General features: G+C 38.6%; 1 protein-coding gene across 1 annotated transcript in view; it reads right to left on the bottom strand.

Moving 5' to 3' along the window:
* Nucleotides 1–18189, bottom strand: part of diaph2 (diaphanous-related formin 2) — a 372579-nt gene that overhangs the window by 222448 nt on the left and 131942 nt on the right. Inside the window, exons 15-19 of the mRNA XM_044206253.1 lie at nucleotides 16572–16636; nucleotides 15652–15756; nucleotides 12397–12402; nucleotides 8614–8901; nucleotides 3733–3847 (exon numbers count right to left, since the gene is read on the bottom strand). Coding sequence (XP_044062188.1) covers nucleotides 3733–3847; nucleotides 8614–8901; nucleotides 12397–12402; nucleotides 15652–15756; nucleotides 16572–16636 — 579 coding nt within the window. The remainder of the gene's footprint in view (nucleotides 1–3732; nucleotides 3848–8613; nucleotides 8902–12396; nucleotides 12403–15651; nucleotides 15757–16571; nucleotides 16637–18189) is intronic.

The following is an 18189-nucleotide window of genomic DNA, read 5'->3' as shown; positions in this document are numbered from 1 at the left end:
GTTGTTCTACAGGGCCCATTTAATGTCTCAAAGTTCAAAAGATGGTGGTGAGCAAAGAGCAAATAGAGATGTGTGACTCTGATAACAGACTGCTCACCTCTATGCTTGGGTGGTAGCAATTTTCCGATCACAAAACACTTGATGGTGCCAAAGGTGAAATACCTGCTTTGACATCAGTGACTGAGGTGTAGCTTCAGCAACACATTTTCAAATCACAGGAGAAGGTGCTACATTTTCACACAATAGAACAGGATGCAAAAAGTGGATTGATGCTCACTGCATAGAAGCTATAGAACCATGTTACCAGCTCAAAAACAAGATTCATCACTAAGTTGCTCTTTAAATTAACAAAAAAAGCTTCATTGTCATTTTTACTGCAATAGTATTTCAATAAGTCATTAGCTTAAACTGGAAGGATGATTCACTGTGCCTTTATTACTATATCAGCAAAACACTCCTAATGGGAAAATTGTTTGCTCTAAACTTAACCAAAAATCGAATTACTAGTTTATAATGGCCATATGTTACCAAAAACAGCAGCATTTTCTAACAACGGTAATCGCTACATAAATCTGTCAGGTGAAAAGCAATAATGTGCTCCAGATTTTGAGCAAGATGAAGCCAGTTCAAAATGCCATACAATTTGTGTACATTTGGTACCTTAATTTAAGGTGGAAAGATTAATAAATTAAAGGATAATTCAGTTTTATTTATTTGATTTTATTTCTTTCCCATGTATTTTACTCAACATCTTAATTCCTTAGTTATATGGTTACCAGGACATCCGTGGAGTGCACTAAAATGTCAATTCAATGTAACATGTATACAATATAGTTTACATATTTACTTATTTTATATATGTGAAAGCAAAGATAAAATAATTTCCTAAACTGTCTCTTGTAAAGTGCAATGGACATTGCTGGTATTGTGTTGTTTGTGATTTAGATAGCATGGTTAAATTGGTTACTTTTTGTGGTTGCCTGTGCCATCATGAAGTGAGATACAAGTTGATGTTGCCAGTAGGACTTCATCAGTGAAATGTCTGGCCTTCAGAGTATCTAATGACTGACGTGTTGAATTTTCAATCAGGCCAAAGAGCCATCTTATAATAAATGACCAAAAAATAAAAAATAAAAAGCCACTTTTAGAAGATTGAAGCTGAGCTTGAAATCCCTCTTGATTATCATTTCCTTTTCTTGGAGAAACTCATTAAACAGTGAGACTCATAAAAGCAGCAGGGGAGATGACAGTCCTGCATTCTCAGTTGTTTTAGAGGCCTCTGAGCGCAATAAGCATCTGAAAATTGGGGGCTGTTAAAGTGATTCTTTTTCTTCCTTTTACTGCCTAAGTGTTGTTCTTCAACAATGCAAGTAACAAGCAAGAATCCCAAGGACCGTGGAGTTAACAGAAGCCTTTTTGCACCATTTTCTGAGGGCAGCTCTGCAGGGAAGGCATTTACACCTGCTTGCCTCATCTTTCACGATACACTAGTCCCCCAAAGTCTGCTCTACTTATAAATATCCACATCTAAGATGTGGCAAAGATGGAGGTACCACAAAGAAGGAAAGGAAAAACCAACGTGTGTGTGTGTGTGTGTGTGTGTGTGTGTGTGTGTGTGTGTGTGTGTGTGTGTGTTTTAAAAAATGGGGGTAATATCGCAGACCAATGAGGTTGGTTTTCACCGGTGACTTATTTGTCAAATCAGCAGAAAGGATTTATGGTCCATGGTTACAATGAGAGGTTACATTGAGAATAATCTTTCTATCCACCTGAACCTCCAATACTGCTTTAAACAACACCAATACCAGTTAACTAACTTGACTTGAGATGAAGAAAGACTCACTACCCAAATAGGTCAGATTCAAAGCAGAAATAAGGCGTGGCTCTTTTTGACAAAAAGTTTAATGTTCAAGCACACTTATTGTTACATATCCTCAGATGGCATGCATTTGAAAGACTATACTGCATGAATTATGAAACAGAGGAAAGGGGAAAACAAATGAACAACTATCTTATTTTAGGAAGATCCCATCTAGCACCTTTTTTTGCAATACCATCTACATCAAAGGCCTTTTCATTGACTTTCAACTTCACTGACGAGGGGGGAGGGTTGATATCAAACATTAAACAGCATTTTTCATTCATGAGAAAATCATGTTCTGTTTCAACAATAGAGGGAAAAGAGCTGATTCAGTGAAGTCGCTGCAGGGGTAATTGATAGGGATCCAGCAAAGGTAACTCCCAGGGGAAATGCTGGATCATGAATTCCTACCCTGCCAGCGGGAATATGGACTATCTATAGAGCTTTTTTTTAAACCCCAGTGGGTGAGAAAGTGAATTTAATAAAGAATTTTAAAAGGACATTTAAAGCTGAATTAAGGTCATGTATCTGTGGAACTCCAAATGTTAAGTTGTATTTCACATTAAGAATCTATCTGAAAATGCATTTTATAGCAGCAGTGCTCTGCAAACATACTGATGACTTACTACAACTAATGTTAAATTATCTCCCTCAATAACAATTTTTGAATCAAATAAAAGAACACAATGAAAATTTGAATAATAAAATAGGTATTGCGAAGGTGTGAAAAAGGTGACTGTCAATTACTTCAGAAATGTCACAGAGTATGTGTTAATAAATATAGCGTTGGGCAGATACACTCTGGTGAAAGAAAAGAGGCCTATCCCTGCCACTTCATTAAGCCTTGCAACAACTGTTCTTTCTTCCTCCATCTGTATTATGTTGGCAAATCACCTTGCGGCAGCTGAGGCAAAATTGCTATTTATTTCACAGAACAAAAAAGAGATGAGCCTAGTTTGTAGACCCGGAGGCTCTGAGCAAGATGAAGCAAGGAGCTGCTGGAGGGCTGACTGGTGTCCAAACAGACGGTGGGTATATGAGAAAAGTTGGAGGACTCTGTATAGTTATGTCCACATTCCCTGACAGAGCTCAGATTTGACTGTTGTGCGCTTGACAGGCCTCTGACTTCTCCCCTCCCACTGCTGCAAGAAAAAGTGTACTGCTACACATGCACACACACACACCCACACACACTCTGTCAAAGAAGTGGAAAAATACTCAAATTGTCATGGGAGGAATACATCAAGTGCCTTCACACACCCTCTTCCATACAAAAACAAACTTGCTCTGTACTGCTTGTGTTATTCATCAGCAAGTTAGGCAGCCTGGTTGTGTATCTGAGAAACAAACTGGCCGGGACAAGAAAACTCCCAGAGCTTCCTTCACAAAAGCCTCCCGTCTTCCCCGATGGAGGATTGGTCTACTGGACTGTAAAAGGCAGGAAACAAACCAAGCATAGCTGCTCTCGGTTCACACATATATGTACAAGTTCAAGTTTGTGCACAACCACATGCACACACAAAAATACTGATCTGAAACTACTCAGTGGGTACAAAGAACAAATACAATGAGCAGCCACACTGCATTTCTAGCTTTCTCAAAGACACAAACACATACAAACACTGCAGCAAGAGCATTGGTATCCCTAATTGGCACAGAGATTTGACTAGAGAGCATACGTACATGGTATTCAAATGCAGTGAGTGGGAACAGTTCTTGGTTTTAAGACAATTAACATTTCAGTGAGAAAAATGGTTTCTTAAAGTGTCACAAGATGAAAGTGGTTCAGCATCTTTTGCCAGCGAGGCTAAATGAAGCATGTGTGTCTAGATTAATTAAGGAAGGGATGAAGAGGGATGACGCCTCCTTACCTTTGCTCTGTGAGGAGAAGCAGAGGGAGAGCTGAGCAAATAGGTCAGGATTCTCAAACTTCTCTTCTTTGACTTTGATCCAGAAGCAATTCTCTGCCATTTCCTGAGGCACTATCTGCAATGACACAAGGATTCCATTATCACCACAATCAGAGACCGCCATTCCACCAACCTGCCACTCAAAAAGTTCTTCTCACTAGAGATGGGGTTTGTGTGTGTTTTTCTGTGTGTGGACACACACATGCCCTTGTAGTATCTGAGTAGCAAACATAAACAAAATAGACCAAACATTCATGTGATGACAAATCACATGAATATGACCACATTAAATGATGATGTGTGGATAGACCCTGACTGAACCAGACACATCAAAGCTCTAGTTGACCTTTCCTGAGATGAATGAAATGTGAGAATTTCAGTTTGCAGCACAAAACCTCAACAACCCTGTCTATACACTCCTCCTACCTCCTGTAGACCTGCCTGAAACAGCAAAGCCTAGAAGAAGCAACCAAGCACCTACACACACTGAGGTGATAGCAGGCCACAGGGATGATTTCTCACCCCTCTTTCCTTCCCTCCACACCAATCAGTAGGCAAGAGAGAGGAGGAGTGTACAGAGAGATTCAGACATAAAGAAACCCTCCTAATATGTTGCATTTATTACTAGCTAATAATGTGTGTGACACAGCACTACATCTGCTGTACACTGTTTTAAGTGCTCTGGTGAGAGCTCTTAGTGTGACACTGTTGTGTGTTTTTATCGAGGGCCTGGACTAGCCGTTGGCCTATTGCACTGCTGCAGTTAACCTCCTCAAAACCACAGTAATTGCATACAGGAAGAGGTTTAAGTGCAACACTTATGCAATACAGACAGAGTTCCAGCTGATGCTGGGTAACCATTCCCAAGGCCGTATAGAAACAGTGATTAGTGTAACTGTTGCAGAGTCCTATAATAGCAACAATAGGTGCTTTATTGGGAGGCTTATGAAACATTCAACATGAGCTGGTGTTGGTGTTGATATAAAGTGCCAAAGTACTCTTATTTACTCTCAAACGACCCACTCAAAGTCCTAGAAAGCAGTCTGTCATGTCTGTGATGAACATATCCAGCTACAGCTAGTTACAGCAGTTCCGATCGTAAAAAGGCCCCAGTAACTACCTTTTATTTTCAGAGTACATAGTATTGTACTTATGGTCTACAAAACTGAACGGCCCATCATACCTGAACTGGCTATCATTAGTAACATTACTGCAACACTGCCACCTAATTTAAAATATTTAAAATTATTTTAGCAAGAAAATGTTACTAAAGCTTTAAGTTTTTGATCCTGGTCTACAAAAGCAGGGAATGGTCTGGCTCCAGATTATACACCCGACATGCTCCAGTTTATCAACCTGGCAAATTTCTCAGGTCACAGCACAGCGTTTCCTCCAAATTCTTAGAGTGCAATCAAAATCTGATGCACCTAAAGCTTGAAACCTACCTGCTGAATTAAAGTTTGCACCAACACTATCGGCTTTTTAAGCTTAAGACGTTTTTATTTAATTTAGCTTTCAATTAGTTTTATGCGTGTGTGTATGGGTGTTTGTGTGTGTTTGGTTGTTAATGTATTCATGCTGTTTCCCTCTATTTTATAACTTATTCTCTACTGTTCTATCACTCTGTAAAACACTTTGAATTGCTTTTGTATGATATTGTGTGGTACAAATAAACTTGTAAACAAGATATCAGCCTTCTGTCTGTTGTGAATGTATCAAATGTGCAAGCTGATAATTGTCTTTTTATGCACAGTCAAAAGAAAAAAAACACTAATCTAAAAAACATTTCATGAATCTGTTAGTGACAGACACATCCTCAGTACCTTAAAGCCAGTGTAGGTAATGTATTTGAGAAGCATTTTTGTTTATATTTGTTGAAATTCTCTTTATATCCCAACAGCAATCAATAAATCAAATGCTCTGGGGGAAAAAAGAAAAGAATCCAGTATCTGTGGCTGTCGCAGGCCTGTAATAAGCCCATCCAATCATTTCATTCAGCTCGAATGAAATGATTGGCTGGCCTACCTGCCTGTCTACCAACCTGCGTACTCTGCCCTTATACTCATTGTGCATGAAAATGTGTTTGGGGGGAGTGGTTCTGGAGGGAAGCCTTAAGGGAGGGGGTGGGATTTTTTCAGGTGGATAATTTCAAAATCTAGCTGTCTCTTGCTAGTTTTTCCAATGCTTTTAGAAATTGCAACTTTTTCAACTCCTACTTTGTGAATTTAGTCTAGATAACAGCAATAAATGACCCAACCTGCCTGGTAGTCATAGCCCATTTTCCTCTTTAGTGAGGTCTTAAATCCAAAGTAAATATAGCAATAAAGTCACTTAGAAACTATTGATGGGTTTCAACCCCGTGGAGAATAAAGACAGAGGCCTACTTAGAAAAGGTAAAGCCTTGACTAAGACGCTTGAATGGAAAACAAAGGCCAAACAATAAAATAGCGCCAAACCTCAACCCGCCCAACAGGTCCATTAAATCACACCTGTGTGCAAGATTTAAGCTTGAATCCAAACCCTGGATTTCTAATGGCCATTGTAGGGGAAAATCATTATTTTGTTTGTTTATTATTTGATAATTATTTAAGAAATATAACATAGCTATGTCGGTCAAAAAAGGTTGCAAGGCATAAATATTAATTTCATAGTTTTACCTTGTCCTTTACCTTGTTCACAGTTTACCTTGGCATTCCCATTTAGTTGCTCTAAGGAACAAATTACATTACACAACTCAATAATAATAATAATAATAATAATAATAATAATAATAATAATTTTAATGTTCACCTGACATTGATTTAAAAACACTATTTGGCGAATAAACAAATACATTTAGGACCACCAATGGACTGAATACATAGCTGGCGGAAATTTCATGGTGATTTTTTGGGGCAATTTTAAATTTCCTTAACATTTTGTTACTTATCATTCAGTCTGGTGTATGACTGTTGGGGCTTCCTGCTGAGTTTGACCACAATAAAGATGTCATCTCTATGTTTGAGTAAAGGCATTTGTTATAACTTGAGCTAATGAACTAATGTTGAGCTTAAACATGAGCCTGGCTCATGGTGCTCTGTACGAGAGAAGTTATTTCCTTCATCACATTGCATCCATGCTGCCTTTTGTTCTGCCACCATATCCCTTGCTTGACTGGAGAACTTTTACTGTAACTGTAACTATAAAGATATTTCTACTTTTTCCCATTTAAAAGCTGCCTCCACTGAGTGTGAATATGTCACTTTAGGTACACTATGTAAGCATGTATGTATGCTAGATTGTATGTTTGTAGGTATGTGAGTAGTCATCAACTGTGTACAGATGATGCAACAAGTCATGAACTTTCAGCTGCCCACATAGCTATATGTGAAACTCTATTGTTGCATAGTTAATTGCATACTTTTTTTGTTCACAATAATATAAAAAGCCCTCTTTATCCCCTATCAAATCTGTGTGATTCATACTCTTGTCGGACATGTATGGGGTAGTGGATAGAGGGGATGTATGTAAGAAAAATAACAAGTATCTTTTCTTTCCCCTTTCTTCTTTATACAAATCATAGTTGCTCCTGGCACTCCTATACTTCCATCTGCTGCACATAGAGACGACAGACGACTCTTGTCCCACTTAATCGACACAAGAGACACAGATTGTTTTTCCTCAGGTGGTTATGAATTTAATTTGCATCACCAAACTACAATTCCTGTGGAGGCAAGGTTAATGCTCCTGCACATTAACCTGTTTCTGTACACTTCCCAGAAAATGGGCATTTGCACATCACTGCCTGCACACAAATCATATATGCAAAACCACATAGATACTACACAAGAAAATGACTAAAAACCAAATTGTTGTTTTTCTTACCGTTTACACAACAGGTTTGATATTCCTTGCTGCTGTATGACACTATTAACTTTACCTACTGCTCAGGAAATTCCCACACAGAGTGAAGCATTTGCATACATGGCATTTTAAAATGTCCTTGAGGTGACAAAAATTCAGTATGGAACATGCTGCTTTCAATGCAATAGTCAATGTTGACTTTCATTTCCACGTTTTTTTCTTTATTTATGTGTGTCATGTTGAATACATAATGTCTCATGGAAAAATATTCCCCATTTGTTTACTTTACAAAAATAATGACAAAAAATGAAGAGATAACTACAATGGCCCTCAACACATTGAAAAATCACATTTAAAATTAATTTTAAATACATAGCTTGATTCCACTAAAACCGTTAAATATATTGTGCAACACTAACATGATGTCAAAAGAATTAGTCTGATGTTTTGGTTGCTGTCAGTAATTGAAGACTAAAACGCAAGGTCACACAAGCATCAGCAAAGAACCATTAAATTAATGCTAAGAACTCCTGAGGCGATGGACAAATTATCTATTGTAAAACAAAGCCCACACACAAGAGAATGACCTATTGAAATTGTATTCAAATGTGATGGAAAGTTACACAACCCAGTCTTCATTCAATTATGGTAGGATTGTACAAATCCAACGACATTTGAGCAATGAAAATTGTTTACTGTTGAATCCTTTGAAATGGGTGCCAAGTGTGGAATAGTGTGGCCTGTGGCTGAACGGTTGCTTGACTTGATTAAGAGTGCATTTGAATAGAGCTCATTTTGATTTTGATTTTCAACTTTGCATCTTCTTATTGTGTAGTCTTACTTCACGAATCCTCTGAAGACAGTGCTAAATGTTCGCATGTTTAATTGTAAATTATTGCATAATATTTCATCTAAACAGTGGAATATATTTGAATCACCAATATTATCAGTGAACATGAGAATATATGTTTCAGTTAATCAAAGCTCAAGTAACCATACCTTGATCCAGTTGACCCTCTTCATCACAGTTTCTGGCTTGTAGGTCTTCTTGGGCTCCAGTCCATAAGGCAGCTTGATGACAGGCAATGCAGGAGGTGGAGGAGGTCCACCTGGGCCCCCAAAGAAAGGCGGAGGTGGTGGGGGCCCACAACCAGGGGGTGGTGGAGGTCCTGCACCTGGGGGAGGAGGTGGTGGTGGAATGCCAGCGTGGCCAGGGAGAGGAGGAGGAGGGGGAGGACAGCCACCAGGTGGAGGTGGGGGGAGGTGGTGGAGGGGGAGGGGGAGCTGCTGTACCCCCTGGTACAGGTGGTGGAGGTGGTGCTCCGGGAACAGTTGGACCCGCTGCAATCTGCAAATACAGGGTAAAAATGTTAATGATGGCCTACACATCAAGAGAGGCTGCCTTTGGTTTAAACCAAACCTTAATCTGATCTTAATAGGCAAAAGCCATAAGGCGTATTTTTTGTTTTTATGCCAGTGAAGAGGCATTTTTGTATTGTGAAAAACAATGTTTTACTGCCTGCTAGACTTCAGTATCTTAGTGACTTGCCATGACCTTTGAGTGTGGGCAGAGAGTAGAGTGTGTGTGTGTCAATAACAGTCAACCAGCTCGCTGTAGTGTTTTATGTCAAGGATTACTAGGTTCTGTGCGAGTGTTGCAAGTTCAGACCACATGAGGAGGTCATGTCCTCTGCTGTTTTCATAACTTCACAAAGCAAATCATGATCACAAATTTACCAACAATTTTTATGGATTCCAAGTTGCCAAGTTAACTTTGCTATGACCCCCTTAAGGGGACAGTTCACCCCAAAATCAAAAATACATATTTTGATAAAACAAAACACATATGTTTTGTAGATGTTAGAGATGTCTACAGGTAGGAGGAAAAATATATATTTTTTATTTTGGGGTGAACTGTCCCTTTAAGCAGGAAAAGTAAGTAAAAAGTAAAAAGATTTTTGTAAAGTCTATATATATTTACATGGGTTTCTCTGAGGAGGGCAATCGTGTATTTTAGACCAACTAAATTTTAGAGGCAAAAGTAAAATATGCTTGCATAAAACAGGAAACTCTTGGTGACTGTAAAAAGCAATGACTCCCTAAAGCAATTCTAAATGCTGTGTGAAAACATGTTCCAATCATGGGACTTAACAAAATGGTTGTGTACAGTATATATGAGACCACGCCTCATTTTCACATATCAGATTTATCAGAAACAATTAAATTTTTTTAAATTAATTTAATTATAACTTGGATGTATTTATTTTTTTATTTCACTGTGTTACAATATCTCTTAGTTGGTGTCACAAAATGTGCAGTTTTGTAAAACAGGTTGCAAAAACTGTACTGAAATCCTCAATGTCAGCAAGATCTGCCGCAGTTTTATACTGGCCACTGAAGTCATATTTACACCAGTGATGTTAAACACAACCAGTTCATCAGATTTTCGAACAAGAATTCAGGAATTCTACTTTAACAAAATGCTGCTTTATATGAAGAGTTGTGAATTGACCAAAAGGTTGGCCTATTGTGTTCATTAATCCCTGTGGATATGTAATATATAGATATAGATATGCAAAGCAAAATGTTGGAGAAAAACCTGTGATTGACTACTGTTTCAATTTACAAAAGATAAGAATGTTGCTTTCCCATCAAGTCTTCGCCATGAGTCCTCACAATGGCAAGCTATTAAACAGTAGACAGGGATGTAATTTGACCCGAGACTGATAAGACAAAGTCTTTCAGTACTTTGACATGTCTGCACTATCACACATACCACATACACAAGTAGTCGGTGATAGTCAGTGATAATGCCAATAGAAAAATGTTGAAGAGAAAAAAACGTTATGCAAATACAACAATTACAGACACCCAAGCTTAGACAGGGTTAAATGCTGGCTCTTACCAAAAAGCATTTCCACTTGCACTTCTCATTTCCAAAACCAATTCCCCACTTTGTGCTTTTCCCCCAGTCACTTGATTGTGTGCGTAAAATGTGATTGGCTTCATATTTAAAGACATTACGTTGTGTTTCATTACATAATGGCATTGGCGGATTGTTTATTAGGGACAAAATTAAAAAGGTGTTCTGCAAGGAGCTTCTTACACAGATCGCCTAGAGCTCTTCAGTGAAAATCTGCATCCAATGATTACATGTCTGTCAATCTCGAGCCCTCTGTGGCCCGTTTTCTCTTTTAAGATTAATATGAGAGAATGGAAGAAAATTAGCTGCTAAATTAGAGCGCAGTTGTTTCCATAATGAAGGACCTTCCGAGTCTTTATCTCTGTCTCTCTCTCTCTCTCTCTCTCTCTCTGATCTACCCAATAATAATAAGCACAGTGTTTCACAGAACCGTTGGGATCCAGTACCACTGCCACTGGCTTCTTCTTCCTCAGATACCAAAACAAACATTGCTACGGGACAACATCAGACTTTATGTTTTGCATTGTGTTAAACTAACACATACATGTTTTGTATGCAACATGTCCATTTATGTCCATGTATGTATGTCCAAAACATCCAAGTGTCAGGGTCTGAAGTAGCAAACACAAGTATGTAGTATAGGTAGAATATTGTATGAATACAATATGTAAGTATCCATGATTATGTGAGACAAAATACACAAACATATCTATCTATACAGGCACAGAATGAACAGAAATTGTACATTTTTAAAACATAAAGTATACAATTAATTATGACATCCCACAAACATCTCCTTCCCAATTATTTTAATTGTCTCCGTTGATTTCTAATATGTATATTATCCAGCATGATTTAATATTGTGTTTCTCAACGGCTTGTGAAGGTCTCTTTGATGCTTTTTGGCTGATGTTACTTTTGCGGACCCCATCTGGAGCGCTGTCTAAAGTAGAAGATGGGACTAATATGAAATCTAACCCATCCAATTTGGATTCATAGTCTTCTGGACTCAACGGGGAGGTCAGCAAAGCAGGTAATTAATTCTGAATGCTATGTGATTAAATCTATGCCCCAATCTCATCTCTGTTAGACGAATTCAATCAAAAGTGTTTACTTATGAAAATTGCATTAAACAAGCAAGAAATGTGTGTAGTTAAAAACCACTATAGACTTTACCATAGCTTCCAATTGTTACATTATTTAGCTTAATGGAATAAAGGTCTTACATATATAGGTTTTTGAAGCATGTTATCTGTTTTTTGTGGATTAGTAATTTCAAGAGACAAAACATTCCATCACGTATGATATTAAATCAGTCAATCAATGAGATTTGTTTCTTGCAAATGAAGATTAGAGGCACTGCATGTCAATCCATATGAAATATAACTTGAATTTATAAGTAATTCAAAACATAGCTTTAAAATGTAATGCATAACATGGAGTGGGGCGCACATGCAGAGAGAACAACAGAGATGACAAAAGATCGGTTCGATAATCACTTTGAGAGTTTTCTTCAATAAAAGATTTGAAGCACCACCATCCACTTCATTTATATAATATATAACTTGGATTTGCAGATAATTAAATGTGAGATTATGTCAAAGGCCACGCATGCAAAGAGGACACCCACCTTGGCTTCAGATTCCCTGATGAGTCTCTGAGCCTCTTTGAGCTCGTCTTTTTCAATAGTTAACTGTGCAGATACAACACACACACACACACACACACATACACACACCACAGACATACACCGTGGGAACACACGTCAACAGACACAGAGGGCAACAGAGAGGCAAAAATGGCGGTGGGTTAGATAGACAGAGAAGAACACTAGTACACTAGAACAGGTACATACTCACACCAAACTCAAATAAGGTAGAAAAAGAGGCAAGCAGGGGAAAGAGGATGTCCTTTACACAGTTAATGACAATGGTAGTACAGTCTAATATTACAATTTTGTCTGAATGAGCTATCTGATGTGCAAAAGGAGTGTGCTGTTCTTTTACACCTAAAACAAGATGTAATCTTTCTTCAAAAGAACATCAGTGTAGAGCACTGACTGCAGCATGAAAGGAACAAGGCACAGCATCACTGACAGTTGGTGCACCTTCAAACCCTTCTTCCATTTCCCTTTTTTTCTTTTTTGACATCACAAAATACATTTCAACTTAACACTCTTAGATGTGTGGTGGGCACTGATTTCGTCTTTGTTTTAGAAATGTACCCATTTTGCTTTGATATTTCACTCTGTGGGACCTTGCCAAAAGAAAGAGGGTGAGAATGTAATATTTTTATGGAGTCATTCCTACAGAACACCTCTTACTATGGACTGTAGAGAACTAAATATTTAATGTGTATAATGGAAAAGGAGATGGAAACTTTTTCTGGGGTGACTTAAGACTTTTAGAAAATGGTAGTAAAGTGCAATATTTAAAGCAAAGAGAAGTTTTATTTTATCTTTCATCCTTAGGGATTAAAATTTAGAGGCTTTGAGATATCTTAGTTTTAACGAACAAGACAGCAGGTATAGTACAGTATGCCTTGCTTTTTGAGAAGTTCAGCTCTTTTGACCACCATTTTCTGTAGAACTGTTAATGTAAGGATGGATGTATAAGACATTTGAATGACATTGAATTTAACAGTACATGTTTGGCTTAACAATTGAATTGGCTCTATCAAAGCACACATTATAATAGTGACTACATTGTGAGTTTTGCTGTCATTATCAGTTGAGTCAAATTCTGTAATCAGCCAGGGCGGAAGGCAGCCTGGCAGTAAGAGAGAGAAAGTGGTCCACTACACCTCCAGCTCCTCTTGGGACCAGGCTGGGTCAGCTACAAGACCGCCAGGTTGTTAAAACCTATTAATGGGATGCCGCAGAGTGCTCCAATGTACCACTGCAGTGCTACATTATTCATCACATCCAGAGCCAATTCAATGAATAGCTTCCTTTTTACCTTGAATGGTTGCAAGCAAAGGTTTGGGGAAGGGTGGATGATTTCCACTTGTTGTGATTTCTGTGTCCTTTGTTGATGTTTACAGGCAGAACCTCCAATCAACTCAATTGGGGGATAATCAAACAGACGCATCAAACTGGCTGCTTGTTACAATGCCAAAGCTCCCTGAGAAAGACTCATTAAATGTGTAGGTTCACAAACAAGGTGAAGAGAAGCGACTCAGGCATGCATGTGTTTTAATATCTGACAGGAATTCTGTCTAGGAGATGAAAGGTTAGGGTTAGCTCCCACTTCATTCATATTCAGCATAACAGCAGTGATAGCACAGCAGCTTTGATGGACAAACTGAATGCGTGTCCTCACAATGATTTAAAAGGTTCTGCGCTCTCACAGTTAATGGCTTTCTACAGCACTGTGTCAAACGTGGATTTGGTTGCAAAACACACTCTTTCAGCTTAGTCTTCCTGAAGTAGCAGAATCACAACCATCTGAGAGGATGGCACTGTTTTGTTCATTGCTCGAGGTAGCAACTGAACACCTGCCTAAAATGAAAAACAGGGCATAAAGCTGAATTTTTATTACAGAACTTACATAATATAGAAGATCTCTTAAAAAAATAAAACTTAAGCCCTGACAGCCCAAAAATCAACTCTAATTAAAATTAAATTAATATGCGAGGCCAGTGAAATTAACTGCACTTTTCTTAAATATGAACAGATTAAATGGATTCAAAGTAAAGTTTATTTATGCTCAATAGTAAGTGTAGCCCTATTGTGCAAGATGCATAGGGGATATTCTAAAGTCCTTATGGCAACATTCATTCAAGTTAGTGACAAACAAATTACATGTTTCCCTGCTGAGGTTAATGTCTGGTGATGTACGACTCTCCAGTAACCGCTCTTTGAGGGAGCATTCAGACAAACAGAGGAAAAGAGGGCTTGACTCTCCAGGGCTTCTCTGCTCTACACTACCTGTTAATACACCACAGTCAGTCAGTCTTCAAAAGACAGAGGCCTGCCAGGGGAGGGTGAAGGGGAGGTGTGTTATAGGGAAGAAAACACTTGGAAACATAACATAAAAAGCTCCAACAAGGGAAGGAGGGCAAGCAAAGGTAACAGCCTGATGCATTCATTTCTGACAGAAGGTGGAAGGATGAGAGAGCAAGAGAGAAAAAGGGGCGAGCAGGCGGAGAGGAGCTTAAAATTCTGATGGCCTCATTAAAATAGGCGGGCAGTAATCAGGAATAGAGTGAGTGATGAACCAGTGGTGACACAGCACTCAGGCATGAAGTGCAGGAGTGAGACCTACACACAAATTAAGTTTTAAGGAGAAAAACACTGTGTGACTTTGGCCAGGACAACAGCCAAAGCTTGTACTACATAACAGCATTTATTGTGGACCCAAGAATGATATCTAGAAGACAGAAGTAAAAGTATGTTAACTTACAACTGAGAAAACTCCCAGTGATGCTTGGACCACATATGCAGGTGCAGTTTATCAGACGGGAAGTGCCAACATAAGCAACCAGAGATGAATGTTTGACAGAAAAAGCAATCTCTGACATAAATGTAGCTATACCATATTTCAATGCTGGTTTATATTAAATTCCCTAAGCAGGGAGGCAAACTGCCCTTTTATCCCAAGGCAGTACTAAAGTGTTTGAAATTGGGTTAAGGGGGAAATAGCAGTCATTTTCTGTGCTCAGAATGGAGGGTTTTGCCTGGGAAGAAATGATGTGGAGGCCAGGAAAAGAAGTGCAATCCATCTCTGTGATGATAGAATTACATAGGAAAAGCTTCAATAGAGCAATTCGCCCATAAAAAGAGCTACAACTTAAGAAGGAGATTGACCCTTTATTAAATCAAATGTTCTTGCATGGATGATAACTCCCACTTACAGCAGCAGCCCATCTGTAAGTGGGGTGAGAAGTATCCTTCTGACCAAATCAGCCCTTTTTCTAGTGGTGCCATTACTTCTTGATGCAATGATCTTAAGACAAACATTTTTATTCTGTATGAGATGTTTTTCAGTTTAAAAAAATTATTAGAAGGCCTTCTTCTTTTTGATGCTTTTTTGGGAAAACATACAAAATAAAAGATCTCTGAGGGAACGTAACACTGTTTTGCAGAGTAGTGGGATTTCACATTATGGATTTACCTGGGACTCCAGGGCCTGGATCTTCCCCTCCAGCTCTTTGATTTTCTCTTCCTTCTTTTGAGACTCGGCCTGGGCCTCCTGCCGTGCACTGAACTCCTCATCAAACTGCAAGAAAAGAGACACAAGTATGTCTATGTGCACATAACAAACACATGTACACAGATGTAAACACACACAGGTTGGTGAGCGGCACGGTGTCTCCAGAGAATGGCCACAGGGCACATCAACAGAAACCAAAACACGCAGTCTTACACTCTCTGGCCGATTTCTATTCATAGCTCTCATGGCCCTAGAGCCCTGTTGTCCTTTGTCTTTGTTTCAGGCCTGGCTTTCATGTATGTTGATGGATCTAACCTTTGCAGAAACCAAGCCATGTCTCTACAATGATTTCACTGGCCCAGCAGGGTGCACAGTGGGCTGGTGGGACAGGACTTTTAAGAAAAAAAAACTTACCCAGGACCCCCTTGGTGTAGCCTGACAGTGGTAGAGAGGCTCCTTAAGATACATCTAAATAGTCTACATAATATGCCGGAGGTAAGTTTTTTATTTTTTTGGTTGTTTTTGTTTTTTTTTTAAATGGGAAGTTATTTTATTTCTCTCAAATAAATAAAAAATACAATTCACAATCAATTTAATAACATTAAAAGGAAAAGAAAGAGAGCCTTACAGGGCCAGCTTAAAATGCAGAACTGTATCAAAAGAGCCTGCACATAACTTAACTCTGCCCCGGCACTGTGCACAAATAAGTATACATCAGAACATCGGCATTGATTCTTGTAATGCTGATACGGATCATGTAGCGTCACAGCCAGGTATTGATTAGGGCATGGAAAATCAATAGCTTGTCTGGGAGCTCTGAAAAAACTTTCCTGATGGGAACCGGCCAACGAAGGGGGCTGTTGGAGTGATTAATGTCTCACCTTTTTGGAGTACTCTGCAGCCTTCTGCTCACTCTCTTCAACTTTGGATTTATCCACGCACTGATCTGAAAGACAAGACAGCCACAGTCACGAGATAAAAAGATCAAAGGCAACTCTGGGTACGATGTGCATCATTAGCTCTTCATATGAGATTTACAATTAGACCTGGGTCTTGTCTCTCAAAGTATATTAGAGCTCATACGATCTCCTGGATGATGACTGAATCCTTGAAAAGTCTGTTAGGTCCTTGACAAGTTTACAACTGAAGGTGGTCTAAAAATTGTCATAGATCATGGGTGCATTTCATCACACCTAAAAATGCCAAGTGTGTTTTGAGAAGGGAAACCAACTCCTTCACTGTCTCCCAAATGAGTAATTTAACTTTTTTAGCATTTGACATGTCTGCTCTGGGAAAAAAGGAGACAGAGCACAAAATTATCGCAGCTTTGGCGACTGATGCAACTGCTTTGTTGTCCTTGTGAAGAAGGGACAAGAAGGGAAAAAGTGTTTTCATGATGTGTTCAATAACTGCCTCACATACAGTGCAATCAGGCATATTGTGCAACTCTTGGCTCATGCCTTCCTCCTCTCTTCATCCTACACTCACTAACAAAGGTGTCCTTAAATTGTAGGAATCATTACCTACAAATGAGTTATCTGTTGCTTAAAGGTGTGTCTTGAACAAAAGAAAAATCAGTCAGAGCCTAGTACAAGTATAAATAGTTTTGCATGTTTTGCCAATTTTACTTCATTTTCTTTTTTCTTCTTTTCCAAATGCTGTGTGTTTCAGTTTTTTTTTCATTTACAAATCCCATATTTTACAATTACCCTGTGGCTGAATCATCTGAAGGACAGTGTGTGTGTAAGTTTTAAGTGTAAATTATTGTTAGATCACACATCACGCAACACTTTTTTCCCTTTGAAAAATAATAGTTTTTTCACTTTGGAAGTGACACCCTAATGTGAATGTGAAAAAAGACAAAACAGAAACATTAAATGAAAAAAAATACAAAAAAGGGTAGAAAGGCACCTTTCTAAAACCTATGTGGATGTGACATCTAATTCCATGTGTCTTTTGTGTGAATTTAACAAAACACATCCTTGAAAGTTTCTGATTAAATCTCAGTAAAGTGAGTGAGAAAACTTATTTAATACTGCATCAGTCCTCTGCGGATAGGTTTAGAAACTTTTAATGACCCTTTGTTGGCAAGTCACAGAACTGTTAGTGACACCACAAAGAGAGACAAAGTGGTGTTATTTATTTCTTTTCTCTGTTTGGAAAAAAATGCTCCATTAGTAATGCAGTGAAAATTGATGTTTCCTGTATGATTCCAGGAACATGGCTAACAAATACCCTAGCTGTGGAAAACGACATTTAAAGTGATTCTGAATTAACAGAATTCCTTTTACCAGATATAATGTATTATTCATCAATAATTAGATGACCCCATCTTATGTCAAGCCACTGCATGTGTTTGTCAGAAGAATCTGAGGGGGATCTGGGAGGATAATGAGAATGACTGCAAGCTATCAAAATATTTTTTAGCAACATCAGTGATATAACTTCTGCAGCGCATAGTTTAAAAAGAAAAAAACTGATCTTGAGGATGATTTCAGC

This window comes from Siniperca chuatsi, linkage group LG8, assembly GCF_020085105.1.
Source record: "Siniperca chuatsi isolate FFG_IHB_CAS linkage group LG8, ASM2008510v1, whole genome shotgun sequence".
Taxonomy (NCBI): domain Eukaryota; kingdom Metazoa; phylum Chordata; class Actinopteri; order Centrarchiformes; family Sinipercidae; genus Siniperca; species Siniperca chuatsi.
Note: the sequence above shows the minus strand (reverse complement) of the source record. Positions and strands in the feature narration are given on the sequence as shown.